This window comes from Odontomachus brunneus, unplaced genomic scaffold (genome assembly GCF_010583005.1).
Source record: "Odontomachus brunneus isolate Ranch 3 - 2012 unplaced genomic scaffold, Obru_v1 Obru_scaffold_033, whole genome shotgun sequence".
Classification (NCBI taxonomy): domain Eukaryota; kingdom Metazoa; phylum Arthropoda; class Insecta; order Hymenoptera; family Formicidae; genus Odontomachus; species Odontomachus brunneus.
The window spans coordinates 1,888,163-1,915,911 of record NW_022639483.1 but is presented as its reverse complement, the minus strand read 5'-3'; the positions used below and the strand labels follow the sequence as shown (position 1 = coordinate 1,915,911).

The following is a 27,749-nucleotide window of genomic DNA, read 5'->3' as shown; positions in this document are numbered from 1 at the left end:
TTCATAAAAATTATTAAAATTCCTTAAAATTGTAAAATTTTGGTTCCTATTTTATTCGATAAATACAACAAACGAAATTTTCTATATCAAGTTAATATTTAAAGCCATTAGAAAGAGGATTGATTTTTTGTTTTGTTCATACGACATAAAACTTATGTATAGAAGAATCGACAAAGTGCACGGGAAGGATATTATAGTAAAAGATTATTTGAAATTATATGAAAAAAAAAACTACAACTTTTTCTCCGCGTGGCCGTTCTCAACTGTCGTGATACAGTTTTACTTGATCTATACGCGTTATGGAATTTATGAAGATCACGGAAGAACGCGCAATAAGTTTTCGCCTCTGATTGACACCATTGATATTTTACGATGTGAACGAACGGCGTGTGTAAAAAAACTAGAACGAACGGATCACATGATTGTGTTTCGTTCGTGCCATCCCTGGTGGGGATCGAACCCACGACCTTTGGATTAGAAGTCCAACGCGCTATCCTCTGCGCCACAGGGACGTGATGGTCTTCACAGGCCAGAAGCTACGATACGAATTGTGCGGTACATATTTCTCCTCTGATAGATGTCGCTAATGCGCGCGATGATCATAACGTTCAGTAGCGCATGTCGAAGCTTCAGACACAGACACGAATGATACAAATTGTCGTATATTACCGCCATTGTTAATCTCGCAAAAGTGAGTTAATTCCAGTCTTTTTTTATTCCTAAACTCCTCACGTGGATTCGTATCTTCGGGAATTCCCGCCGAAGGTAACTCTTCTCAGCAATCGCGAAAGCGAAAAATTACACGTTAACGACATACTTTTTCTGAAATCGAAGACTATCGAAAAAAAGAATAAAGAATACGAATATATCAGGTTGGTAAAGAAAATTTGTTATTTTTCTATGAATTTCTCGTAGGAGATTTGAGTATCAAAAGGAAAATCTTCGTTAGATGTCTGAAAAAATACATCGAGTGAATGTTGTTAATTTAATTCGTAAAAACGGCTAATATCCATCAAAATCAGGTAATTTCGTTTATGATTTTATTCGACAAGCATACGAGCTGTTACTGTAACTTAGTAAAATGGGTAACATGAATTTCAGAGGGTAGTCGATGCTTTCGCTTATGGCGACGAACGACTTGCGCCGCACCTGCGAGCTGCCACAACTAGTGAGGATGCAGCTGGCGAGGGGAAGGGACCGGACGGGAAAGATGGCCGTCGCGGAACATATGACAAAGAACGGCGGGCTCCCGTCGCGACCGACGACGGCGACATCCTCGCGACGACGACGACGTGAAGGACGCGTACATCGCGGCACCGCCGATCGTCGTCGTTAACCGCCGCCTGCCGGCGGCCGCGTCGTCGCGTCGCAGCGCGTTCTACCCGGTGCAACGTGCGGCGGCGGGGCGACAGGAGAAAGGAGGAAATTCGCGTGTGGGAGTTCTCTCGGACAGGTGAGTCGAAGTCGGGAGAGCGCGCCGACACCGACGCCGCCGTCGCCGCCGCGTCTCCGTGGTCGCTGCTCCGTGTTGCTGTCTGCCGCCGTCGTCGTCGTCGCCGCCGCCGCCGCCGCCGTCGTCGTCGTCGTGGTATCCGTGCCCGTGTCCGCGACAGTGGTGATATAGCGCGGCGCAGCGGGGAGCCATGACTACGCGTGGAGAATGGGCTCGATCGCGTCGGTGTTGCAGTGGCATTGCTCGGAGTGCGCTCTGATAAACCCGACGGAGAGCGCGAAATGCGCCAGGTGCGGGCTGACGCGGCTCAGGAGCGACGAGAGGACCAGCCACGGCAGGCTCGACCGTGCGACCAGCAGCGCGGAGCGTAGCGGAGGTAGCGCGCCGCGGCAAGAGGCTGCTGTTGGAGCGGCGGTCGCGCTCGCGGAGGCCAGCGAGCGACAGCCGACGAGGGAAAGGCACGACGACGTGGAGGACCCGAGATCCTCCGGGGAATCGACACCGCCGACGCCGCCGCCGAGGACTAATAGATTGGCGCGCAACCTGATCACGGGCTCCACGTCGTTTCCTGCTGCCGGCCAGTGCAACGAGTCCCGACGTGCTGCTGCTCGCGGGTGAGAGTTGCGATTTCCTACCCCTTCGATCATCCCCTAACCCTCTTTCTCTCTCTGTCTTTCTCTCTCTCTCTCTCTCTCTCTATTTGACTTTTTACCATGTGTGTTTTGTGTACGTTGCGAGAAACGGGAAGATTGTGGAATGTGCTCCTGTTTGTCGCGCCTGAGTACACATCGATTGTCTGGTAGTATTGTTGTTCACTTTATTGTAGAATGTGATTGATTCTCTTGTGTTGAATTTATGTGAGTACCTTTGGAGTAGACTTGGACTTGGCGAAATATATGCCATTTAGTTACTTCAGTGTGCCTCGTTGGAAATTTTGTGATTATATTGTCGAATGTGTTTGTATCATGATAAACAAGCTTATAAAACAAAATTGAACTTCTCAGATGTGAATTTGACATTTTATGATAACAGACACCAGGTCAAGGGTTTGCCCAGGGGTTATGTCATATGTTTTATTCATGCATTTAAAGGGTGTGCGAGAGACGCAAAGAAATCACAAAATATTTCCTTTTAATACATAGGCATCTCTCCTGTGTTCTAAAAAGAACATTTTGTGATTCTTCCCCACTGTCGTTCTCACAATACCTAAACAAAATGTATAGCCAACATGGGCCAACTTGACCTGGTCTCTCCTAAATTTAATATTCTGATGTTATATAAAAAATATAAACACCAGTTGAGGTTGCCTTATATGTGTATTATATTCTATCTTGTTACATTTACAGTATTAAGAGGTATCTGTCTGCAACTGATGTCAGAAAGAATTCGCATCGTGGCTCCTGGAGTGGGATCTCATCTGACAGAGAACCGTTGAAGCGTGCCGCATCTCTACCTTCTTTAGTTACACAATGGACTTGTATTCGATGTCTACTGGACAATTGCTGCAGCTCGTTGATTTGCGCTGCTTGTGATGCTAGTTCGTCGATAGCTCAAACTGACAGGAGACAGATTGGTGCGCGCAAAAGTAAGAAAATTAATCTGCATAAGGAAAATCGCCTGAAAATCACATCGGGACTTTTGGCCAATGTCTTAGATACGGATGCTGGCACAAGTGGCTTTGGTAACGATGATAAAATTAATAATACAGGTAAGTCTCATCTCTGAGAGACAATGTAGAGATTAAGATCTTTTAAGCGATTAAGAGATTTTTTGTATACTTATCTAATAGATAAAGATATGATAAATGAAATAATAGATTGTATGTTTATCTATTCTTCTATCTTGTACAAATCACTGAATTATGTTATCTCGAAACATTCCAGGCATGGCACAGTTGACGAGTATAAGTCGGAACCAACGCGAGAGAGTGGACCACAAAGACTGGATTTTACCGTCAATTGGAACGATGGAGTCCACGACGCTTCCGTTCGCAGATAATACTGACACCTCTCAACGTTCCCCAAAGCGGCACAGTCCCTCAATGTATGAGCGAGTCAAGTCCAAAGTCAGTCGTTCTCTATCAAACGGCTCCGTCGTTCAAAAACTTTCGGAACACGCTGTCCAGAGACCCACGAGCCTGGTGGTGCCGGAAGCGCGTCAAGACGATGGCCTGTGGAGCTGCGATAACTGCACGCTAGACAATGCGCCCGGTCTGGAACAATGCGAGGCGTGTGACGCGCCCAGAAGTCCGGCGCCTTGCAGCGGAGTGGTTATCAGCGTGCCGGCTTGGGTACCGCGCGCGTTATCGTCCGCGGGACCTCTGTCTTATCGGAGATCCTTTTCCGACGTTGACTCAGTCGCGGGTGTAACACAGAAGAAGACTGTCAATCGTAGAAGTCTGAATGACGAGGAGCCGCCCGCAGTGCCGCCGCATTCTATTGGCTTCAACACGAGACCAAAGTATTCCTACATTGGGATCACGGATCCTGATATACCGCCGCCGTTGCCAAAGAAACAGAGCAGTAAGTTAGGTCTAATACCGACGAAGGCGCACAGCGAGGCGACCAGTCCGGTGGGCGAGATACCGAGCGTGAGTCCTCTCAAGCGCATGTGGACCTGCAGAAAGTGTTCTTACGCATACAATCCGTTATGGTCGGGCGGTTGCGACATCTGCGGCTCGTCCAGATCGCCGCCGTCGTTGACGCAGCCCAGCCTGATCACCGTCACGAAGGACACCAGCAGCTATCCGACACATGCACAATCCCCGATTGTAGTAGCGGGTGACAGTGTCCGATATATCCCACCGAAATCGGCTACGTTGGCTACAGCAGAGTCCGATCTGGACGATCAAATCGACCCTCCGTCGCCGGTATGGACGTGCAAGAAGTGTACTCTGCTGAACGCCGCGTCGAGAACAACGTGCGAGGCTTGCTGCGGCTCGAAGCTCAAGAGTATCATGCACCTGGAGGATGCCACCTTGCGAAAGGGCGAGAGCTGGGTGTGTCCTTCGTGTACACTGAGGAATCCCCTGTCGGCGCAGAACTGCAACGCCTGTAAGACATTAGCGGACTTTCTGGAGGTTCCGAAGGACAACCGAGCTCTGGGTCAACGGAGTCCAAGCCCAAGACTCTGCCCGACCTCGGCGAATTCCAAAGCGGTCACCCCGAGGCATCGAAATTCCGTGAGGAGAAACGGCTCGTCGGCGGGAGATAAGAGGCACTCAAGGACCAGGGACTCTTCACACGTTCAAGTAAGTAGTTCTCTTCTCGCGAAATTCTCGGAAATGGCTCATTGATACGAACGTATAACTGTTTTCTAAGACTACGAATTCGTTATATTTACGATTTTCTCTTTCGTGTGTTCAGTGGCAATGTAAACTCTGCACGTACGAGAACAAAAGTACGAATGCCATCTGCGAAATGTGCCAAAGCTCGAAGTCGTTGTCCCAAGTATCTGGAGACAGAGGGATATCCAGGCTGATCGAGTCCGGCACTAGTACCCTTAGAATACAGCGGCAAGAAAGCGTGGTGATGGAAAACCTCAGGCAGCTGGAGGAAAGAGAAGCGCTTGAAAAGTGGGAGCGTATCGTGCGATACTGCAAAGAGGTAGTAGCACAAATCTAAAGTATAATCCGAAGCGACTCTGGATACGTTAAGAGAGCTGTCGATGAAATTAAACACTTCTCACACGTGTATTTCACAGACAAACGAGCCATTCGTCGACGATTCGTTTCCACCCGCTCCGAAATCCTTGTATTATAATCCCGCGGACACGAAGGATAATCACGTCGTCCAATGGAGAAGGCCGCATCAGATTAATGTGGACTCAAGTGTCGATTCTAAACTGCCTTGGGCTGTCTTTAGGACACCCTTACCTTCTGATATCTCGCAAGGTGTCTTAGGAAATTGTTGGTTGCTGTCGGCTCTGGCTGTTCTGGCCGAGAGCGACGAGCTCGTGAGAAGAGTTCTGGTTATGAGGGAGACATGTCCCGAGGGTGCTTACCAAGTCAGATTGTGTAAGGATGGCAAGTGGACGACGGTGCTCGTTGATGATCTACTACCCTGTGATAAGAGAGGCCACTTAGTGTACTCTCAGGTATGTATCCGCGAGTGATCCGTTGTGTTTCCATTTGTACGACACTGAAGTCGTTGGTAACGTGCATATCTTATGTCGAAGGCAAAACGGAAACAGCTCTGGGTGCCGTTGATCGAGAAAGCGGTTGCTAAGATACACGGCTGTTATGAAGCCTTAGTATCCGGCCGTGCTATAGAGGGTCTAGCGACACTGACTGGTGCCCCGTGTGAGAGCGTGCCTTTACAACCTTCAGCATTGCCAAGCGAAGACGAACTCGACAGGGACCTAATATGGGCACAACTTTTGTCCTCGAGGCAGGCCATGTTTCTAATGGGTGCTAGCTGCGGAGGTGGTAATATGAAGGTTGACGAGGAGGAATATCAACGTAAAGGTTTGAGGCCAAGGTACGCAAACAACTTGAAAACAAAGTTGCTCTTTGTTTCTTAGATTAAATATCTTAGATTAGATTAGATTAGATTTGTATAAAAGATTTGTCATTTTTCTACTAAATTCTCGCAGCAAGTTCTCGTTAGGTATCTAAGAAAATACCGAATCGATGCTGTTCATTTTATTCGTAAAATTTATTAATCTGTCGGAATTGAATAATTCGGTTTTCATTTGACAAATACGACAGATCTTTTGCACCGATCTAATATGCTAATTTCGCTTATATAACCCGTGAATTTGTTTGATCGATGATCGAAACGTTTTTTCCAGGCATGCATATTCTGTCCTCGATGTGCGCGATGTACAGGTAAGGTTCGCGAACGACGAAATAAATCTAAATTCGCACTTGATTTCCTTGCTACAAAAAAAGATATTTATTGCACAGGGAATACGGCTGTTGCGACTACGCAATCCTTGGGGTCATTACAGTTGGAAAGGGGACTGGTCGGACGATAGCCCTATATGGACTCCGCAATTACGAGAGATGCTTATGCCGCATGGTGCTTCGGACGGTGTCTTTTGGATATCTTTTGACGACGTTCTAAAGTATTTCGATTGCATTGACATCTGTAAGACGAGGGTTGGCTGGAGCGAAGTGAGATTACGCGGCACTTTACCTCCGTTGTCGTCCCTTAGGCACTTGTCGTGCGTTCTTTTGACAGTATTAGAGCCCACGGAAACAGAATTTACGCTGTTCCAAGAGGGCCAAAGGTAAAGAACAATTATCAATCTACAATACGAGCACATGTTATAAGACACGGATTTTAACGAGTGTACAATAATTTCGCAGAAACTCGGAAAAATCGCAACGTTCTCAACTGGACTTGTGCGTAGTAGTCTTTCGCACGAGATCTCCGGCCGCCCCGGAAGTCGGTAGACTAGTGGAACACAGTAAACGGCAAGTACGCGGCTTCGTTGGTTGCCATAAGATGTTGGAGAGGGATCTGTACATCGTCGTGTGCCTAGCCTTCAATCACTGGCACACTGGAATGGAAGATACGTCCAGTTATCCGGAATACGTTCTCGCCATTCATAGTTCGAAGAGGCTTCTAGTAGAACAGATCTCGCCGCCTGCTTTTGTCCTGGCTGATGCTATTATTAGCCTAACATTGGCCAAAGGACAACGGCACGAAGTAAGCAATTGTAATACATATATTATTATACATAAAATAAGCAGTTATGCACAATAATGGACAAATACCTCAACTCTTCGAACGCTGATACATAAATATTTCATACAGGGTAGAGAAGGTATGACTGCTTATTATCTAACCAAAGGATGGGCCGGTTTAGTGGTAATGGTCGAAAATCGTCACGTGAATAAGTGGATTCACGTAAAATGCGACTGCCATGAAAGCTATAACGTCGTGTCCACGAGAGGACAACTCAGAACTGCCGATAGTGTTCCACCCCTTCACAGGTAAGACATCGTCTCACCTCGTTTCGCTCGACGCGCGTCTCCACCTTACGTCGTTTCTCACATTTCCAGACAAGTCATCATAGTTCTAACGCAGTTGGAAGGTAGCGGAGGTTTCTCTATAGCACATCGACTCACGCACAGACTAGCTAACAGTGGAAACCTGCACGATTGGGGGCCGCCTGATACACAACATTGTCCCCAAATCGATACTCAGGTGGAAGGTTTGCACAGTCCTCGCTTGATAACGTGAAACTAAGAACATGATGTAGCGATAATCAGATCGAAATTCTGGACACCGCTCGGGGAAAGTGCTGTCGATCGTAAATCAGAAACGATTCTTGTACATGCGACGTTCGAGAAATTGACTGAAAAGAAAACCAAAGCAAGCTAGAAAGATTTCAGAGTACAGTAAGACGTTCCCGCGACATTAGGATACTCTTTGTGCTTTCTAGCTGATAATATTCCACGGATGCTCTTAGCGTTGCAACATGCTCAGCATTGGACGTAATACAATAAGTAACAATTAATGTACAATGGTTCTGGACCCAGTGATTAATGATAAAGATATCTTCTTTCGAGTAGACAGTACGTCACGCACTTTGCGCTAACGAGGGAATGGACAAACAAAAAAAAAAAAAGAAAGAGAGAGAGAAAGAGAGAAAAGAGTAAAATGAAACGTGCAAATTAAGTGTTTCTGCTGGAACCATTGAGCCGTAAAGAAGACTTATGGAAAATTGAATATTTATGAAGAAACAAGTTGAACATTTTGCTTGTTATATAAACAAAAAAAATTATTTTCTCAACTTAACATTTAAGCATCGTAAGAAATGACAAAACCTAAAGATTACACAATAATATAATGTAAAATGAGAAACCATTAGGAGACACTAAGGATGTGTGTGAACACCGTACACATTGTTTTTGGAATTGCTTAGAGTGTAGTACGATTGCGGATCGGGACATTTCCAGTTTAACCGACGTTTACACGCCGATCTCTTATTGCTGTACACGTAAGGCCGCATTTTGAAACCCACATTTGTGTGTGTGAGGGAACTCGAGTTCTTAGTTCTCCATTTAACATGTGCACGATAAACGACAAAAAAAGAAAAGAAAAAACAGGCTGGATCCTTACGCACGAGGGTTCTCATGTATCGACCGTAGTGGCATAGGACGTTTAACTTATCTAGACTTTGTTGTTCCCATCTTGCAACTGGATGGAGAGCTTGTGCTAAAAAAGAAAAAAAAATAATGGACGTAGCGCGCGGCTACAGAACCAAAGATCTCTCTTGAAAGTTTTAAAATATCTCGACGCGTTCACTGCCATTCTATGCAATGTATATAGCCTACTTTTGCTTCTGTTACAAAGTTGCTTGTGTTAGTCGGGGGCAGAATCGGAATCGTCGACGACATTTCTCGCGCACTGATTACGTTCTCGTTTGCCTTTGGTCGGTACGTTACGAAATACATGCGCAAGCATGGCAGTCAGCGGGTTAGACTCTTTAATTCTGTGTTCATGTGCTCTTTAAGAGAGAAAACATATATATATATATATATATATATATATATATATATATATATATATATATATATATATATATATACACATATTAACGTATTATCTCTCGTTTATATACATCCAGCCAATATCGTAGCTGTACCATCGGAGAGAGTAATATGTCCGTTTATTCGCATAGAGGACGCGTCCGCGAATCTGATCTCTTGCGTTTGGTAAAGAAATTGACATCGGCACATCGTTAATTTTTTAAAGAACACACTTGTGGTGAGCGAGTGAAACGACACGTTACATAGACGTTTAATCAAATCTTCAAATGCAAATATTTTGTTGAGACGAGAATATATTTAAATATTTGAAGTACATAATATTAAAATATAAGTACGATCCACTGTGCGATCCGTACGGGTGCTCAGTTATACCGATCGCAGGTGGTGTTTAAATCAAGAGAATCGAACACAAATTATGTATCATACTGATTTTTAACAGTTTTCATCTCCGGACATTTTTCAAGCTCGATATATGCAAGTGTATATTGCAATATGTTTTCAATGTATTGCGTAAATCGGTGAGCGCCTGATTCACCCTTTTGAAACGGAAAGATCTGATGTTTTGGCTCTAATGTCAAACTGCCATATTCCATGTTTTCAGACAATGTCGAGACGATCGCGCGCGATCGCGTGTCTGGCAGTAGCGATTACATCGAATCAAAAGAAAATTGTCTGAAGCTCTCTATATACATTGAATGTGGTGATGCGACAATACGCGATGCTGTGATCAGTCGATGATGCTTTGAGTCAAACCGGAAAAGTTTGTCGAAAAAAATTCTCTGTTTGACCGACTGCGAGCGTTGTGTGAAAAAAAAAACGCTGTTTCACTCAATAGTACAAAATTACCCATTTTACGATTTACTACAAAAAATTCGCTTGTTTCGTCCGAGTGATGTAGTACAGACCGGCATACATCAGTGCTGTCATTATAACCTGGGTGCTCAAACTCACTGATATTATTCGAGATATTAAGCAGTTTTGAATCTGCAATACATTTGTTCGTTATTTGTTAGGAAACTTGGCGGTTAAGTAACATCTGGAACTCGGATAACCGAGTAATACTCGAAAGATCTTGGGAATTGACACCACTAGTGTATGTACATGTCTCAGGACATAATATGATTTTCAATCGTATTCACACAAGGTATGATTGAAAGTCGTAATATCTCTAATAATGTAAGTGTTGGGACTATATATTACGCCGGCCTTTGTACACCAGGTTTGAACACTTTTACTCACGTGCAGTTCAGGACGCAGTCAATGGTCCAATATAAGAACTTGTTTTTCCCAGAAATTCTGTCATTGGGTCATTGACTGCATTTCAAACTACATCTAAAAAGAAGTGTTCAAAACGTTTTGGGACGCAATGTATACTCAATTACACAGCGGTTTGCACACGTTTCTTCTGATGAAATTAGGAACGCATCAAATCGCGATTGCGAGTCACTGTTCACAGGTTTACATTGGTAGGGCCGTGGAAATGGAGACTCTATTCTGACTATAGTAAGAATGAACCAAGCATGAGACGAAATCTGAAGATCAGGTAAAAAGGAGACGGATGATAGGTACTTGTATCTTTCTCTCTCACTCTTTCCTAGTTAGAGAGAATGCTATACGGCACCTGCTTTTTATCCTTTTCTATCTGATCTACCTGTTCTTCACTCCAAGTGGAGCACACGCTCGATTTATTCTTACTATGTCTATGGTTCTAACTCCAGTTTCTGGACTTGATACAAATAATCATTACATCAAATATCCGACTTCGAAATCGATGTAACGATTTCAGAAATCGGGTTTAAGAATGAGTACCATTTCGCGCAGCTCCAGCAATCAATTACGACGAAGGTGGAATAGCAATACACTGTGTAAACAGTGACCCTTTCTTACATCTTAATTTGTATTGTATCTTAAAACGTCCTTTTTGAGGAAAATTTTACTGAAAATCTATAGTATATGTAACATGAACGATAAAGATTTCTTGGAAAATTTTTGTTTCCTCAAGAAAAAAAGGATGTTTTGGAAAGCAATCTTGATAAAGGAATAATAGAAATGCGAACTGTCGTGCAAACGAGTGTACACACGGGAATATAATCGCGTGAGTTTTATGTTGAAATAGCCGTCAGCGTCGGAATTTGTACGCTTTGTAATCTCATTCGCTCTTCTCGAGTTGAACGATTAGTAGAGACTGATATTCGCATCGACACACACTACTTGCGCGTATCCTAAGTTTCCGTCACGGCGACAGTGCAGATTATATTCGAGAATCTCATTTCCTTTCTCTCTTGTTTTCGTAATATTGCGAGTTGCGATTTTCCACTCGTGAGATTGTTCCCCCGCGAACGGACGCACAGCGCAAGCGGAACAACTCTCATTCCTCCCTCCCCCTCCCTCCCCCCTTCGTCGATCTCAAAACAGCAGGCCGAATTTGTCTTAGCAGGGCCTAAGCGCTAGTGACTAGTTTTTAAGGATTACAACACGAGGAACATAGTCTCGAGGAAATGTCCGTTTTCAACAATCCGTGATGCGCGTATTGACGGAAATACGTCCAGATAATCAGTCTTAACAGTGATGCGCTCAAAAGTTCAGTGAACGTTTACGAACGAGAGATTCGGATTCCCGCGCGATGGCTTGCGACTCGAACGGCGTTTCGCGCACCGGCCGGCCGAATTTTCGGGACTTGACCGACCATGCGCGCGCGCGCGCGTAACGTCGTTTGATTCGCTGAGTCATCGAAGGAATTTATTCTTTACGAGTAAACTACTTAATATTTGCAGTAGGTTCTGTATTGAGTGGCCTTCGTTTACAAAGGATAATAGTTTCGTAAATATAAAGACACGGATTCACCGTCGGAGTTGTGCGCTTCACGAGGATTTCCCGGACGGAGGGGGTCGCGTCGGCGCGCAAAGTCGATCTGTTCATCGACGGGAGACCGGAGCGAATTAATTCGAGGCGAAACGCGCGAAGGATCGAGATCCCAAGAAGACGGAAGTCTCGTCCCGTCTCTCGCCACTCTCGAAGCGTACAGCTCTCGTTGTATGAGATCATGCGCGCACATTCTTAAACACACGCAATAAGGTACCGAAGGCTAGAAAATCACGCTGTCGTGCGTAAAGTGGCGCGGAGCGGGCGGGCAAGATTGATTCTCATTTTTTCTACCACACAACACGCGAGCGTGAGATTGCGTTTTACGCGGCGGCGGCGGCGGCGGCGTTACGGGGAGAGGGATCGCGGAAACGCTAAATAATAATCCAGTGCCATACGACGGAGTCGTAGCGAGCTGTACACAGGACGCCAATAATGCCTTCCATTTCCGGTTAGGCTGTTTTAGCTTGGGCGCATCGTATCTGCATATTTTGTCTATCATAACTGTCGCTTTCGAAAAGAATCAGCAACTTTGTCATATCAAATGCAACGGTAATATACAAGGTGAATGCAAGGTAATATACAAGGTGAATGTAATATGTATTATTACTGTTGCATTTGACCGCACACGGAAAAATATATGCTACATTCGTGTAAATGTCACTTGTTTCAGGTTTATAAGTTTACATACCCGCAGATGTATCAGAATTCATTGTAAGCACATCAAATTTGTTCAAAATATATTCTGGGAATCTTAGTAAATTTAATTATTCTAATTAATTTAATATTAAATTGAAACAAAAATTGGCTTGCTTACCACATAGAGCCGAATCAACTTTCTCTTCGATTAAGTTTTATGATATTTTTGTAAAGAGAATAAAGTTTTCTTTCGAGTAGTAATAAACTTTTCTAAAATTCGCCGCAAGTATATTTTAAGATTATTATGAAGAAAATAGTCTTTGTTGAAAATGAACATTATTATTGAAATGTAGAAAAGTAAACCGAGTGATCACTTTTCTTAGCAGTAGATTTTTTTCTGTGTGTGAGTTACCGATTTTTCTCAAAAACAATAGTGTCATGATACAAAAATATGTAGGTGCGATGCGTCCGAGTCAAAATACCTTTAGCCGGAAATGGAAGGCATCATTGGAGTCCTGTGCAGCTCGCGTGAAGAAGCAGAAGACGGACGGTACGGACGAACGGCGAGCCCCGACGATGACCGTACATTCGCATGTCATAATGTAACGTATAAGGCGTTTCTCCACAAAGAATAAACAAACAAATAATCTATTTTACATATTGCATAATCACCGAGGCTAAAAGGCGTCAAGGCGTTCCCGTTCAGCGGCCCGCGGAGACCGCGGACTCGCCGGCGCTCTGCTCGTCGAGACGGCGACGAACAATTCGTTTATCTAACGGGTGCGGCTTGGTACACGCGCGTATTTTTACTAAACACACACGTGAGAACACACACGCACATAGCGAATCGATGTAATAATAGGTGTTCCTTGCAGCTGAACTAGTACACACTTTCGTTACTTAAAAGGAAAGAGGCACGTAGCTGTGTGACTTGGTGTAAAGTATATATATATATATATATATATATATATATATATATATATAAAGAGAGAGGAGGACTAGTTTCAAGCTGGTGCAACCAGTTCAGCTGCAAAGAACAGACCAAATATCAACGCGCCGGAAGCGCGACAATCGACGTCGCTCCGTGGCTGTTGTGAGACACGAGGCCGGGAAATGTCGTGCGACCTCGGCGCACGATTTCGCGCGACGTCTCCTTGGAAAAGCTCTCCGGCAAAATCGAAGCTCTCACGGCGATCTGCCGTGACGACGATCGTTGCGTCGCTCTCGACCACGACAATTGGACACGGAGCCTTGCTTCGGCTCGAAAGCGACTCTTATCTTGTGGAAAGCAACTCGCGAGAAATAAGTGCGCAGTGTGATGGGACTCGCTACGCCAGATCTCTACCATTTCAGCTTCACCCTCGGGGAACAAAGGAGAGAGCGACGTCGATTGGCGCGGTTGCGTGATTTTGATATATTTTGATACGACGGAGAAGAGCTCGATCGTCGCCGTTCTGTCGAACGATCGCCGCCAGAGACCCGCGCGAGCTCGAGGCGGACGAGAGATGTGCATTTAGGGACAACCGTGCGTTTAGATTAACGTACATTTAGAGCTCACCGTGCGTTTAGCGCCGCGCCGACTCGTCTTCACTTGGCGAGTGAAAGATCTAAAGGTCACAATCGCGGTCGCAATTCTCCAGGCCCGATTTGCATAATCGGCTTAATCGAAACCGCGGTTTCTTCATCATTCGACATTCCTCTCTCTCTCTCCGCGTTGTGAGGAGCATATAAGCGGTACTCGAGGCAAAAATAAAGTTCGGCACGCTTGAGGAGTGTCTTCTCCGGCGCCGTAAGCGACGCTAACGCTAAACGCGCGGCGAGAATACGGGCCTACGTAAACACAAACATCCTGGAGGAAGTACTATTTGTAAATAGAGAGGAATAATTTATTCTATTTATGGGAAAGAAGGAGAAGAAGCGAGAAAGAGAGAGAGAGAGAGTGAGAGAAAGAGAAAAAGCAAGAAAAGAAAGAGAGAGAGGGAGAAAGCCAGAGAGAGGAGTCGTGCACCGTTGCGTTACATTTGAGTTGTTTTGCATGTGCTTCGGTGTCTCCGTCACGCGCGGCTGCAAGCCGCGCGGCGAGTTCGTAATGCATTCTACATATAATTATATATAAAAAAAATATATATATTATATATATATGCATAGCGCAGAGAGAGTTAGAGCGATATACCGACGATCGACACACATACACATACGACGACGACGTCGGCGGCGACGCGCGAGTCGCAGATATTCGTCCGGGTTCGGCGGTGGCACACGGAAAACCCCGATTTAGAACAATATCAGCTCACCTGGACATGATTCGCGCGCGTTCCTGCGCGCGAATGATCGTTCCACCGAGTTCGTCCCGGCACCCCCTCTCGCTAATCGCCGCCGATCGGCGAGAACCGGCCGATTATTTGCGGACGCGCTCGCGCTCGCGTCGCAACGTGGAGTACCTAGGGATACACGTGTGCGTACGGAGGACACGTGTGCGCACACATTTGTGCACGTGCACACGCGTGTTCTCAATGCCACGCGGAGAAGAAATATAAGAATTAACGGTGTTTCGTTGTATTTGTATAATAAGGTGTAAAGAAAAAGGAAAAAAAAAGAACAATGGTGTCATTCTCATGGTCATTGAGCGACTCGTACTTCATAAATGATGCTACGTACCGGGTGCATTCTAAATTGCATACAAGCGTCTACCGCGTATCCGTGTTTCCGATAGTCGATACCTCGGAATCGGAACGAGCAGTGTCGCGAGCGATGTTGAGAGGGGACGTCAAAAATCTACAAAATTGAATTTCACACGCGACACAGCAGAATCACCGGTGTGAGACATCCAGATCGGAGGTTCTGAGGAATAAACGCTGTGTAAAAATGTCAAATTTATATGTATATATATATATATATATATATATATATATATATATGTAATTATAATATAATTATATTATAATTATGTGAAAAATTATGATATAATTGATAATTATATATAATATTCGAATTATATTACAACATTCGCAAATTGTATGATATTCTATATTGGGAAGGGAGAGACGAGTTTATTATCCAGACGTGTCGCTTGTCTCGACTTCGAACACGATGAATACTGACTCTTCCAGTTCCGACGTATCGATCCTTGTGGCGGAAATTAAAATCGATGTTCGAGCGAAACGTATAAGCGAGAACAGAGCGGGATCAGGTGCGGAAGGTTGAAGATAGCGCGGCGTAATGTTAAAAATCACGTTTTTTCACACGTATTTGTGGATTATCGACGACGTTTCCGAGGAAACGGTCTCTAAAGAATTGTAAAGAATCGGATAATTAGCAAATTGAAACGGGAAAAGGGGGACTTGCTTTTGGAGCACGTTACTTTTATGTCGTTCAGCTCGCGGCTGTGATCATTTTAGAAACACCCATGTACGAACCCGAACCAGCAATCAACTTTGTGATAGTCTGTGTACCGAATCTGATGAACATCGTTAAATTAATCCCATCTCCTCCTGTAGGTAAGGTGTATAATTATTAGAGAGTCTCATCACACACGTACACGCAAAAGAGAGAAGGGAAAAATAAAACATACATATTTACTACGTCATAAAGTGATAATGAAATTGTGTTGTCCCCTGATTTGTATCATGTAGGCACGTTTAATAATAAACCGAAATATTATCTAGACTGTGTCCGTTCTTCTCACCTGCGATTCCGCGTTAAGAATCTTGGGCATGCGTTCCCTCTCGTTCCTGACGTCATCAATCCTGAGCGAGCACCCAGGAGCCTTGTCGCTCAGCATGCATATAAGAAGGCATGAAATCGTGCATCGCGCGATTCCAACTTAAAATCATTCTGTAGTCCATAATTAGCGACGAGGTCGCTTTATATTCAGATGGATTTAGATACGGGGCGTAAATACATGTCGAATACATTGCTACATCCGATTTACATGCAATCCATAGAAAAATCTCAATTCCCTACGCTGTACGGAAATAGTAGCGTGTATATGCGGTCGTTCGGTCTATAATTAAACGCGACCACCGCGCTAGCACAGGCACCAGTTCAGTGTGATAAAGTTAGCAGTCGGTGTATGATGTTTTCGTGACAAACGCGATTCCACCTCCGGAAATTGAAGAAATCTAATAACGTGTAATTCCGAATCGCGCATGCAAGCGCCTTACATTGCCCAAGGTTCATTAACTCCCGAGTGAGAGCAGCGTAAGTATTTCAACATGTACTTCAGTATGCTGCGACCAGTGACCGATACTACGATATCGCCTCGTCTTAATAAGTGCATATGAAGTCATATTAAGTGCATCTTATAATGTTATATAAAATTATATTAAGTGCATCTTGTAGTGTTATGTAAAGCCTTATTAAGTGCATATAAAGTATCAAGTTACATATAAAGTATAATTAATTGCATCTGAAAAATTTCATTCTAATATATGACTAATGAAGAACCTCAATGAAGCAAGATAAAAGATATATACTATTGCTAAAAAGTTTGGAGTACCTTATAATATTTTTGTTATGTGTGTGTTTAATAAAATAATTATATCTAAGAAAAAACAACTTAGTTTTATCGCGAAATCACAGAATGCTTGAAACTTTTGAGTATGCACTGACAAAAAATATATTTAAGAAATATATATATATATATGGTGGGCACTATATATAATAACATATTTACTTGTAATAATATAAAATGTAATATATAATTTTTCAAATGAGAAAATATATTTTCTTGAAACTTTAGATTTCCATGAAAGCAATTGCTTAATGAAAGAATTTAAATTTAAGTAAATATGTTATTATTATTTACTGAAATAAATATTTTTCATTTTTTAGATATTTCTTTCTCAATGTATGTTTAAATTATATACACTTTTAGTCTTTTTTAAAAAAGAGGAATACATGCTTAATTTACCGTACCTTTAGTAATTTATTAAGTTTTAGGAGATTTTGAACAATCAACGAAAATTAAGGTGTATTGAGGAAAAAATATTTGAAACTTATTCACAGAAATAAACTTTATATCCCACAAATAAATTTTTAAGTATTTTTTCTCAGTATGTTAATGAAGTCCTCAGTGAAAGAAGTTTCGCACAGACTGAGACATTTTCTCGAGTTCCATTGTGCAAGCGGTTCGAGTCTTCCGCGCTTTGCTATTTAAAACGAAATAATTCCTTACAATTGGAGTTGGCGGGTTAAATAACTCTCGTCACTAATCTCAGGAATTATTCAATCGGCCATGGAGACTGCTGTTACACTAAGTCATGGCGTATGTCCGGTATGCGGTAAGGAGGCCACGTTGAAGTGCGGCAACTGCAGACGCGAGTTCTACTGCGACAAGTCCCATCAGTCGCGGGATTGGTTGCGTCACAAACCCATGTGCTGCGCCTGGGAGATCCGCAGAGATCCCCAGCTTGGACAGCACCTACTGGCTACCCGGGACCTGACTCCTGGAGATGTGATCCTCTCGGAGGTGCCTTTGGTCTGGGGCCCCTCGATTCACGCACTGAACCAGCGGCTTTGCGTCGGCTGCGGCAAACAATGCCTCGAGATTGACATGAGATGCAGCAAGTGCCGCTGGCCGGTGTGCAGGCCTGATTGCGAGGGCCTTACCGACAAAAAGAGACACCAGTCGGAGTGCGCTCTTCTTGCGTGCGCTAGAATCATTCCCAGGTACCTTGGCGCATTAATCCCCGACGTGACTTAACAATTTTTATCGACTTCGGGGCTTAATTAGCGAGAAACATGTAGAAAGGAATTTATTTTAAACCGGAATTTATTTTAGTGCGATCGGCCATGCAATTTTCAATGCTCGAAATGTTAATCCGTTAACGAGCAGTATTTTATTTATTGGGCGTTTCCCAAGCAACACAAATGTCTCAAATACGTCCCAGAGATATCCTAAAGAAGTCTAAAACAAGTGGAATATCTTTCGGACGTCTCTAAGATTGAGGAAAAAATACTTGAAACTTATTCACAGAAATAAACTTTATATCCCACAAATAAATTTTTAAGTATTTTTTCTCAGTATGTTAATGAAGTCCTTTTTAGACATATTATTTATGGATTCATTAAATAGACGATTAATTTATTAATATAGAACTTTATTTTTATGTTTTCAGCATCTCTAATGCCCAGTTTGGTAGAAATAGTTCTAATACTAACCTGACATCCCTCCAGGAGATAAACAGACTGATTCTAGAGCTAGAAACTTGTTTGTGAACTAATTATGGTCTTTAATGAGTTAAATACTCCTAAAGTTATGGGTATTTTTTTTCTTCGCCTTCACACACGTTCGCCGTAAACATCGCGAGCCTGTGTCCGCAGATGCGACGTGCTGCTGGTGATCCGTATGCTGATACTATGGCGCACCAAATCGAAACGCTGGACATCCTTGACCAATCTGCAAAGTCACGAGGACTTGCGAGGACCCGGCACAGAGGCGCACGAGGAGGTGTTGAACATAAGTCAGCATCTCGGCCCGATCGTGACAATGGCGCCCGATTGTAAGAGTGTCTTGCCAAGAATTTGCGGTCTGATCGACGTGAACGCGCTGGAGACTATGCCGCCGGAGGGCTCGGTCGCGATCTACGAGAACATGTGCCTCCTGGAGCACTCTTGCATGCCAAACACGCGGCACAGTTTCCACCTCGACGACAAAGGCAGGCCGCGCATCACGGTGAACGCGATTACGTTCATTAAGAAGTATATTTATATTTTTGTAATTTCAATTGAAAATGGCCCTCCCTCCAGGCTTAAACGACAAGGTAAAATTGTGGAAACAAGGTGAGATCAAGAATATGACTCCAAAATTTTTTTAATTGATTTCTTGTCTTCTGCATATTAAAATTTGCATTAGGATAAATAAATAGCAACTTGACAAAAAACATTCTCTTATTATATAAAAATTGTATTGTTTCAGTGTAGAATTTGACTTTGGTGCAAACATATCACAAAGTTCCAATAGACTGCAGAAAAATACATATCGAGTATATATAAAATACATATCGAGTGGAATTATTGTTGACTCTCTCTCCACCTTGTCGTTTAAGTTGATTTTATTTCAATGTATTAATATTTATTTATATATGTATAATGACGAAATATTGATTTAATATTACGCTTCAAGATAAGCGTTCTTGGCTCTTACTTGTTTGAGATTTTCTTTATTACTACTTATATTATGATTGGATATCATTAGAACCGTTCCTTTTTTTAATTTCCTTTCCTTTATTTTTGTAAAGTTCATCTTCTACCTCCTCATATTTTTGCGAAAAGTTTCTTATTTTTTTTTCAGAGGAGAGCATTTGAGCACCATGTACACGCACGCGCTTTGGTCTACGCGAGCCAGACAAGAGCACCTCCTCGCCACGAAATACTTTACCTGTCAATGTAAACGCTGTGCCGATCCGACGGAATTGAACACGTACTTGGGCAGTTTAAAGTGCCCCTGTAAAAACGGCTATATGTTAGCGAATGATCCTTTGAATCCTAACACCGATTGGTCCTGCAATGCGTGCCCTGGAACGGTAACATCCACGGAAGTCGCGGAGTTGACAGACAGACTAGACGAAGAAGTCACAGAAGTCATGAGGAAGGCGACTCCAAGTATTCTTTCTGATCTCTTGTCACGGTAAAATATACTTGTATACCTTCTTCTTGATCTTCTACGATTATTTCTTGGATCTCCAAATTTCTTCGAGTAAAATTCTACTCCGAAGCTAAAGTGACAGCTCGACAGTAAGAGTCACTCAAATTTGAGAGACTGTCGACAATCATGTAGAGTGAATTCTTTACTCTGAATCGTCGGGTAAATATAATTAAATATAAATATATATATATATATATATATATATATATATATAAACAATTCGAAATTGAATAATGAATCTGATGTATTCCATCAAATATTCAGTCTAATTAATTGAAACATTATTGATATAAATTAAGAATTTGTTTTAACCTCTTCCCAGAATACCGACGTATGTGTAGATACGTACAACTTTTTTTTATTCAAAAGTTATTGATAAAAATATAACAAACATTACTGTAAATCAATGTTCAGGAGATATATGATCCCATAATTAGCAGAGAAGTTAATTAAAATTTAGATCATTCTCTTCAGGTTTTAATGAATTCATTCCTGAGGAGTGTTTAAGTTCTAAATATTCACTCTTGAGATTTTGAGTGACAGTACTTCGACTGCTTCGAGCGAATTTTCACTTGTTTCCAATAAGATCTCGAGAAATCTGAAGAATGCATTGACTCTCAAGCAACAATTAATGAATTAGGTTGATGGTGCTTCTACATCCCTGTCATCAACACTGCGTGGCCGCGAGCCACTCGCTGATACAGCTGCTACCGCCGAGCGACCCTCGGAAGTTGGATTTGTGTAAACGCATCATGGACACGGTAACTCGCTTGGACCCGTACGGTGCGCGTTTGGCGCTTTACACGGCAGTCACTCTACGAGAACTTGCGACCTGTCCTGGAGAGGATAGACTAGTCCATCTGTCGAAAGCAGTGTCCTTGCTGAAATCGGAACCTCCGAATTCGCCCGGCGAAAAGCTCCTAAGACTCATCAAACTAGAACTCAGCTATTAGATTTTAACTAATGATAACGAGAGATGGCTACAGCCAGGCTACCTCCGCTTTCGTTATTCGTCATACAGATAATATGTTATACAAGGTGGGTGTTTCATTACTTTTTTATCAATTTCGAATGGAACTTTTCTCAGCAGCGATTAATTTAATCAACTTTGACAATCTCGAACTATTAATTGGAAATTAATAATTCTAATCTCGGATATCCAAATGTTTGGTAATCAGCTTTTGCGGAACTATCAAGCGACACATGTTTGATTATCAACCTTATTATAACTGAAATTAATTCTGGTATATATTTTTATTCGGGTTATTAAAGGAAGAGAAGTGAGGCTTGTGTGTGTGTGTGTGTATGTGTGTATACGCCAGAGGGACGATTCTTACTTTTATTACGAATGCGTCAAGCGTGCTTTGACGTTTGCACGCCGTACGTGCGTGAACAAGTGCTTACTTATCTATCTAGATCGATTTCTTCATTAGTTCTCGCGATTTCAAGTGTGGCTCACATCCACGCTTATTACAAACTCGTCGTGTAAGTTGCAAAAATACTCGGTGTACTTATTCAAGATAAAAAAGACGTATCGTATATATATATATAAGAATGTACATGTACATTACACAAATAGCAAAATATATATCGATGTACGGGTCGTCCCGCGCCCACCGCGGACGCCGATTGTACGTTGTCGTAAAATCTAGACTAGACTGTGCCTCGAAATGCGACTGAACGTAATCCCCGAATCCGGTAACAGTTCTCCACAATCGTCTCCTGCTACAAATACTACTCTTCTACTTCGATCTCTTGGGCAGCAAGATAGAACGATCCACAAGACCCACTTTAAATATCGCGCTCGATCTTTGTACTTACCTCACAAGCGAGGCGAAATTTTGAAATATAACGAATTTGTACCTGATATCACGTCGCTCGATGTCACCGAGAGAAAGAATATTTATAAAAAAAAAGAAAAGAATATCTGTTCAGTGGACACTCCGTTGGTCAATCATAAATCTTTTCCTCTAGCGTGAACTCGTGAAAAGTGAAAATGTTCTAATGTAAAAGCATATAGAAATGTTCACTTTTCACGAGTTTACGTTAGAGAAAAAAATTCATGATTGACCCCCTGGACAAGATATGCATTTAAAAATCTAAATTCTTTCTCTAAATAGAGAATAATAAATTTTCAAAAATTCTCTTTTACTTAAATAGAACGAACAATTGTTTTCATGAACAGCTGTTTAAAAAAAAATGTATGATTTTCATATTTGAAAAATATTTTATATTGATATAACATGTTAGTACTCACTGAATATTTTTTATTCCTTAAATATTTTTTCTCTCAGTGTACTCACTTCGACGAACTTACGAAACTCGACTTCTTGCGTCAATCTCCAAATGAATAATCTGTGTATTCGATTCGCGTCGAAATGTCCTCACGCGAAGATGGCAAAATTTCACGGACATCATGGATATATATATATATATATATATATATATATATATATATATCTTCGTGTCATAAATTATCTTTGAATCATAACAGTTTGGAAGGGATTTCTTTAAGAAGCCACTAACGGTGCAGATTATCGTCGAGTCGCTGTTGCTGCAGTTCGCTCAATAGGAATCATGTGGATCATGTGTCACAGGAACGTCGTGTGCGCACACCTAGCAGCGGGTAGGACAAGGATTGACCCTTCAGCTGCGCTGTGATCTGCAGCAGGTAAGCCTTACCGGGCTGCAGCCTTGTCAGCTTGAACGGCAGCGCCCGGTCTTTCGGTGGGCTTCGCTTCTCCTCACAGACCTCGAACGTGTACTCGGACCGTCTGCGCCGATGAAGCCCGCACTGATCCGGAACGGTCGTGACACTCGCCAAGGACGAGGAGCTCCGTAGCTCCTTCACCAGGATGCAGTACTTGGCGGCGCCAGCCGGCTCTACTCCTATCGTTACCTCATGACAAGTCCGTAGAGATCGGTACTCCCGCGGTGGGTTTTTTGTTGGTATCTAAGTTAAAAAGAAGGGAAGAAAACATTCTACCTAATTTCCCGTCGAATTGGTTAATCCGACACGAATCGATCTGATGATGATTTCGTCACGCAGTCGTGAGTCTTGTATATTTTTGTAAATTTGTATGTAAAATATACAACACGCGCGGTATATATTAGATCGATTCAAAAGCCCTTTCCACACACTGAAAAGTTGATATGAGCAGAAAAGTTTTAGAAATATTCAAATTTGATAATGAAACGTGTATTCTGCATTTTGAGAGAAAATATCTAAAAAATAAAACATTTATTCGGTGGCTAATAATAACATATTTGCTTGAGTCTAAATTCATTCATAAATAGAATAAACAATTAATTTTTCATAAAAAGCTGCAGTTTAAAGTCTAAAGAAATATATTTCCCTCATTCGAAAAAGAATATATTCAGTATAAAAATATGTATTAGTTTTTTTTTAATAAATATAATATTAGTACCCACCGAATAAGTATTCTTTTTTTTCGGATATTTTTCTTTTCACAGTATATGAGAAAAGACTTCTGAGTCTTTCAATCTAAATATGTGTCGCAGGATATGTGTAAAGTCAGCCTTTTCGAAAAATTACCAGAATTTCTGCCTTTAAAGCTCCCGTAACATATGTATACACGAAAAACACTTAATACACTTAAAACAGTAATAGAAAAGTAAGTAACAAAAAAAAGATAATGAACCAGCGCACATGACGCTATATAGCAGTCTAGCGTGTAAAAATCGTCGAGAGTTGAAAGGAAAGTAAAAACTCTAAGTAGGAAAAATAAATTCTTCTAGTTCAACGTACTTGCGGATAAATGGTGGATGACTCCTGCGTGGCCAGCACTTTTATGGTGGATACTCGGACCAGCTCCTGCGGTGTGGTCGATATACGTAACGTGTACGTCTTACCGGGAGGCAGAGGAGGTACACGTAATGAGGCATATCCCACCACTTCTTTCTCCTACACGACATAGTTACACGCTTACATGCGTATCGACGCGATCATGAATAACACTCGGACATTTAATCACACTCGGCGGCAGCCCGCTTATGCGCGGAGCATAACCGACCGCCACTGAGCGTGGCAATTATCGATTAATTGACCAATTGATTTGCCAAATCTCATGCAGATTGATTCGATTGATGAAGTTAAAATTGCCCCGATCTCTCGCGATCACTTCCGTCAACGTGTCAACGATGTTTACCCGTAATAATGCTCCTTGAGCACTTAATTTCGCCTTCACGATGCCGCCGCCGCAGGGAAGTATGTGAAAGATGCTCGAGGTGTTATCCGGCGGTCGATAGCGGAAGTTCACGAAACCGTCCGTCTTCCGTAGATTAGCCGTGATGTAACGACCAGTTCGCAACGTCAGTTCCGGCTTCTTGAACCTGATGGTGTCGGTGGCGACTCGATTGGAAACGTTGTTCCGCGTATTCACCTGTCGGATGAGCGTTACGACGTTTTCATCGATTCACGAGACTCTCGACGGGTGCGCGTATTTTTTTTTTCTTTTCATTTGCGTTCCCGTCGTTGACCCGCGAACGAGATAACGAATGAGTGAGCAAGCGATTTAGGGCTGATTTGTCAATAAGTAGTTCAAACACTAGAACTACCAAGGGAACTATCAGGATGATTCGTTTTTTTTTTGCGATTTTTTGTGAAAACCACTCAAATTTATAATGCATTATCTGCTTCTGATTAATGTTACATGCAACTGAAAAGACAGGATAAATATCTTTCTTTCTCTTTACGTCGATTTCTTCAAGAATCTGACAGCTCTGACAGAAATAGGTCGTTAATCGTCGGCAATTCTAGCGTTGAACTTAGAGACTACAGTTTAAGGCTCCGTTCTAACAATACGTCTGATGTGTTTGAGCAGAGTTCAAACTTGAATATCTAAGCTTCAACAACTATTGAAAAATCGACCCTTAAAGTTTGACGAGCGGCACCGACCACGTATAGAGTGAAGTTGTACGTAGTGTCGTATCGCATTCTGTGGAGCGTCAGCTTGGTCTGCCGCACGCAGTGCAGTCCTTCCGGGACGCCCCGATGATGGTGCTCCTTCGAGGAGGAGCCGGTTCTCGTCGTATGCGGGTGTGTCTTGAGAACGTTGTGAGCGGCGCAGAGCGTCGACGGCTGCGGCTGCGTGCCCGACGTCACGACTAAACAGTAGCTGGACAGATGAGGATCTACATGGCTGGAAAAACAAAGACGTTATGTCTGGAAAACGCAGCCACGGCCGCCCCCGGAGAGCGCGGAGAATCTTCGCTAATTCGTCGAACGGCGGCAAAGTGCGTCGGGAAGAAGAAGAGGAAAGATGTCGATACGCGGGCCATCTCGCCCACTGCCCCGAGATAATTACGCGACACTCGACGCCAACACTTGGACTTGTACTCCCGCTTTCGTTCTTGCTAATTAAATTCTTGGCATTCGGATGTCTATGGAAACTTTTATCCTCCTTGCCAACGAAGTCGCGCCAATTCGAAGCAGCTACTCATTACGCGCGCAGCACACCTCGTGAAATATTGGAATCCGTATCGAGATTACGAGCCCTGTCGCTCGAATTTTCATCGGGAAAAAGTTTGCAGGGAAAGAAACACACACAGAAAGATATATTACTCTACTGTTAAGAAAAGCGTTTGCTCGGTTCACTTGCCTTCTTTTAAGTAATGGCTGTCATCTCGATGTCTCAAATATACTAATCACAAATTTTAATTCAATATTCTTGATTGAAATGCTAAACTCATTTGGATTCGAAATACATCTAGAATCAATTGGATGTTTATATGATGAACTTATGACAGATTTGATAAATAAACTTATAAAACATTTGAGACAAGTAACGTTAAAAAATGGACTAATTTTTTTTCTTTTTAACGAATGCACCCTGCATTTTCCGCGTGCGAAGAAAGGAGGAGGAAATGAGAGAAAGAGCGCAGAAAATCGCAGGGAGCGATGTGGTACCTTTTGTTCCAGGACACCGTCAGTCGGCGCTTACTTCGTCGCTGCTGAAATCTCAGCGAACGATGCCGATGCTCCTTCTCGTTGGTGTAAATGCCCGATACGTGATCCAAGGCGCTGGACGTCGCGTACAGGAGCACGGTGCCGGGCGAGCGGCTCGTCGAGTCGTCGTTGCCCGCCGACTCCACGGACTTGATCTCGAACCAGTAAAGACCGGCCCGCGTCTTTGGTATCGTGAAATTTTGGTCGTCCGCGCCCTCGTACATGAAGAGAGGTGAACCTGGCTTCAGGGTCTTCACGGGCCACCGCGTTTGCGCTACGTGGCAAATTGATTCGGAATCATTCGACCAGCTCTCGTAGCGACGCGGCGGGATTACACGAGTACCCGATTATTTCAGGCTCATCGTGTACGAGGTGATTACGAACAGTACTCTATTAAGTATATTGCGCTCCCCCCTCGGACGTAGTCTTTCCGTAATACCGAAAGCGCGTGTCTTCCGTAAAAAAAGGTCAGAAAGGAGAAGCAAGGAGAGATCGTAAGAGAAAAGGAAAGAGAAACGAAAAAAAAGAAAAAAAAGGAAAGAAGAGATCGCGATGTGAGTTTTCACAGAATAACACGACGCCAACGTCGACTTTAGCACTTGGAGAGTCTCGACCGCGCTATCGATAAGATGAGCGACGTACGAATATAGCGCGTTCGCATAAAATCGAGACTGTACTGGGAATTGAATATTTACACCGACGCTCTCGAACGGTTCTTACGATTATAAATCAACGGGAAGGGAGATTGGCCAATAGAAGAGTCCCTCACCGCCTCGCTAAATATTTACGCGAGTCGCTAATACTAAACGAAACGATAAAATGCCGGCGAACCGTTTGCCTGAACTTATAGCCGGTGGCCATTAAGAAAGCGAGCAGGATTTCACGTACACTTTATTCCTTCCGCTTCCTGATCGTTTTCGGGCGGCTCCACGTAACTGACCGTCCATGAGATCGGACCGCTGCACGGGCTAACGAGTAACGTGAGAGGCGGGCCTTCTCGTGGGCTCAGGTAATAGAACCTGCAAAAATTTCATCTGCATCCAGTTTGATATTGGTGTTCACGGCACGTCGAACGTATGCAAACGTCGCGCGCACGCAACTCTGGCGAAAATGAAAGAGTTCTTGGCGACGAAGCCGCACTCCTCGTGCGTTCAACGACATTCTCACTACACAGAGAGAATACATATTGTAGTCTTTTCTCATGTAAAAATTCTTTTCAGTTTTTCTATGTATTTCTGATAGTGTACACACAGAGAGTAAACTGTCAACAAGGTCTATATCTCTTGCTAAGAGGAATATAGAAAATCTCACTAAAAACATATACTGACAAAAAGAATATTTCAGAAATAAGAAATATTTATTCGACGGAGATGCTGATAACATATTTACTAGGAAATATTTACTCAGTTACTACCGGAGTAGTTATTTGGAGTAGTGAAAGTGTTATTAGACATGCATACGCAGATATTCTTGTAACTTATTTTTGTTTAACGCTATGTCATTTGAAGATTAACATGCCAAAAATCAAGATATTTTCTAAACAAGAATGTCTTTTTTTCTGTTGTGACGAGTACCTTTTTCATCGAGCAACGACCGTTGTGCGACGCGACGTCAAATCTGTTCGAATGTTTCGGTTTTATATTGCGATTTTTCTAACATTCTGATATTCACATAA

The 27,749-nt window shown here is 42.9% G+C and overlaps 3 protein-coding genes and 1 non-coding gene across 4 annotated transcripts in view; 2 read left to right on the top strand and 2 right to left on the bottom strand.

Moving 5' to 3' along the window:
• Positions 1 to 439: 439 nt before the first annotated feature.
• Positions 440 to 512, bottom strand: Trnar-ucu. The gene has a single exon. It is a non-coding gene; the product is annotated as a tRNA-Arg (tRNA).
• A 679-nt stretch (positions 513 to 1,191) lies between these two features.
• Positions 1,192 to 16,122, top strand: LOC116843570 (calpain-D-like). Its single transcript, XM_032814037.1, has 11 exons — positions 1,192 to 2,067; positions 2,800 to 3,161; positions 3,337 to 4,703; positions 4,819 to 5,058; positions 5,156 to 5,548; positions 5,630 to 5,931; positions 6,245 to 6,281; positions 6,360 to 6,685; positions 6,765 to 7,107; positions 7,216 to 7,394; positions 7,464 to 16,122. Exons 1-11 carry the CDS (start codon positions 1,661 to 1,663, stop codon positions 7,642 to 7,644), a joined length of 4,137 nt encoding a protein of 1,378 aa, XP_032669928.1. The 5' UTR covers positions 1,192 to 1,660; the 3' UTR covers positions 7,645 to 16,122.
• Positions 16,123 to 16,342: 220 nt separating this feature from the next.
• LOC116843574 (SET domain-containing protein SmydA-8-like) lies at positions 16,343 to 21,097 on the top strand. The gene is made up of 5 exons (XM_032814042.1): positions 16,343 to 16,658; positions 17,678 to 18,128; positions 18,783 to 19,160; positions 19,753 to 20,088; positions 20,747 to 21,097. Exons 2-5 carry the CDS (start codon positions 17,695 to 17,697, stop codon positions 21,057 to 21,059), a joined length of 1,461 nt encoding a protein of 486 aa, XP_032669933.1. The 5' UTR covers positions 16,343 to 16,658; positions 17,678 to 17,694; the 3' UTR covers positions 21,060 to 21,097.
• Positions 21,098 to 21,345: 248 nt separating this feature from the next.
• Positions 21,346 to 27,749, bottom strand: part of LOC116843573 (protein NDNF) — a 12,734-nt gene continuing 6,330 nt past the window's right edge. The window contains exons 2-7 of the mRNA XM_032814041.1: positions 26,963 to 27,093; positions 26,036 to 26,348; positions 25,025 to 25,268; positions 24,276 to 24,509; positions 23,876 to 24,031; positions 21,346 to 23,059 (exon numbers count right to left, since the gene is read on the bottom strand). Of these exons, the coding sequence (XP_032669932.1) occupies positions 22,691 to 23,059; positions 23,876 to 24,031; positions 24,276 to 24,509; positions 25,025 to 25,268; positions 26,036 to 26,348; positions 26,963 to 27,093 (1,447 nt within the window). The 3' untranslated portion in view covers positions 21,346 to 22,690. The remainder of the gene's footprint in view (positions 23,060 to 23,875; positions 24,032 to 24,275; positions 24,510 to 25,024; positions 25,269 to 26,035; positions 26,349 to 26,962; positions 27,094 to 27,749) is intronic.

Bases quoted from the DNA above. Each gene is read 5' to 3' on its own strand.
- LOC116843570 (XM_032814037.1), top strand. From the start codon at position 1,661: ATGGGCTCGATCGCGTCGGTGTTGCAGTGGCATTGCTCGGAGTGCGCT. The intron at 3,162-3,336 runs GTAAGTCTCATC...GAAACATTCCAG, and splicing joins TGATAAAATTAATAATACAG to GCATGGCACAGTTGACGAGT. The intron at 7,108-7,215 runs GTAAGCAATTGT...TATTTCATACAG, and splicing joins CCAAAGGACAACGGCACGAA to GGTAGAGAAGGTATGACTGC.
- LOC116843574 (XM_032814042.1), top strand. From the start codon at position 17,695: ATGGAGACTGCTGTTACACTAAGTCATGGCGTATGTCCGGTATGCGGT. The intron at 19,161-19,752 runs GTATATTTATAT...TTTTTTTTTCAG, and splicing joins GCGATTACGTTCATTAAGAA to AGGAGAGCATTTGAGCACCA. The intron at 20,089-20,746 runs GTAAAATATACT...TTAATGAATTAG, and splicing joins CTTTCTGATCTCTTGTCACG to GTTGATGGTGCTTCTACATC.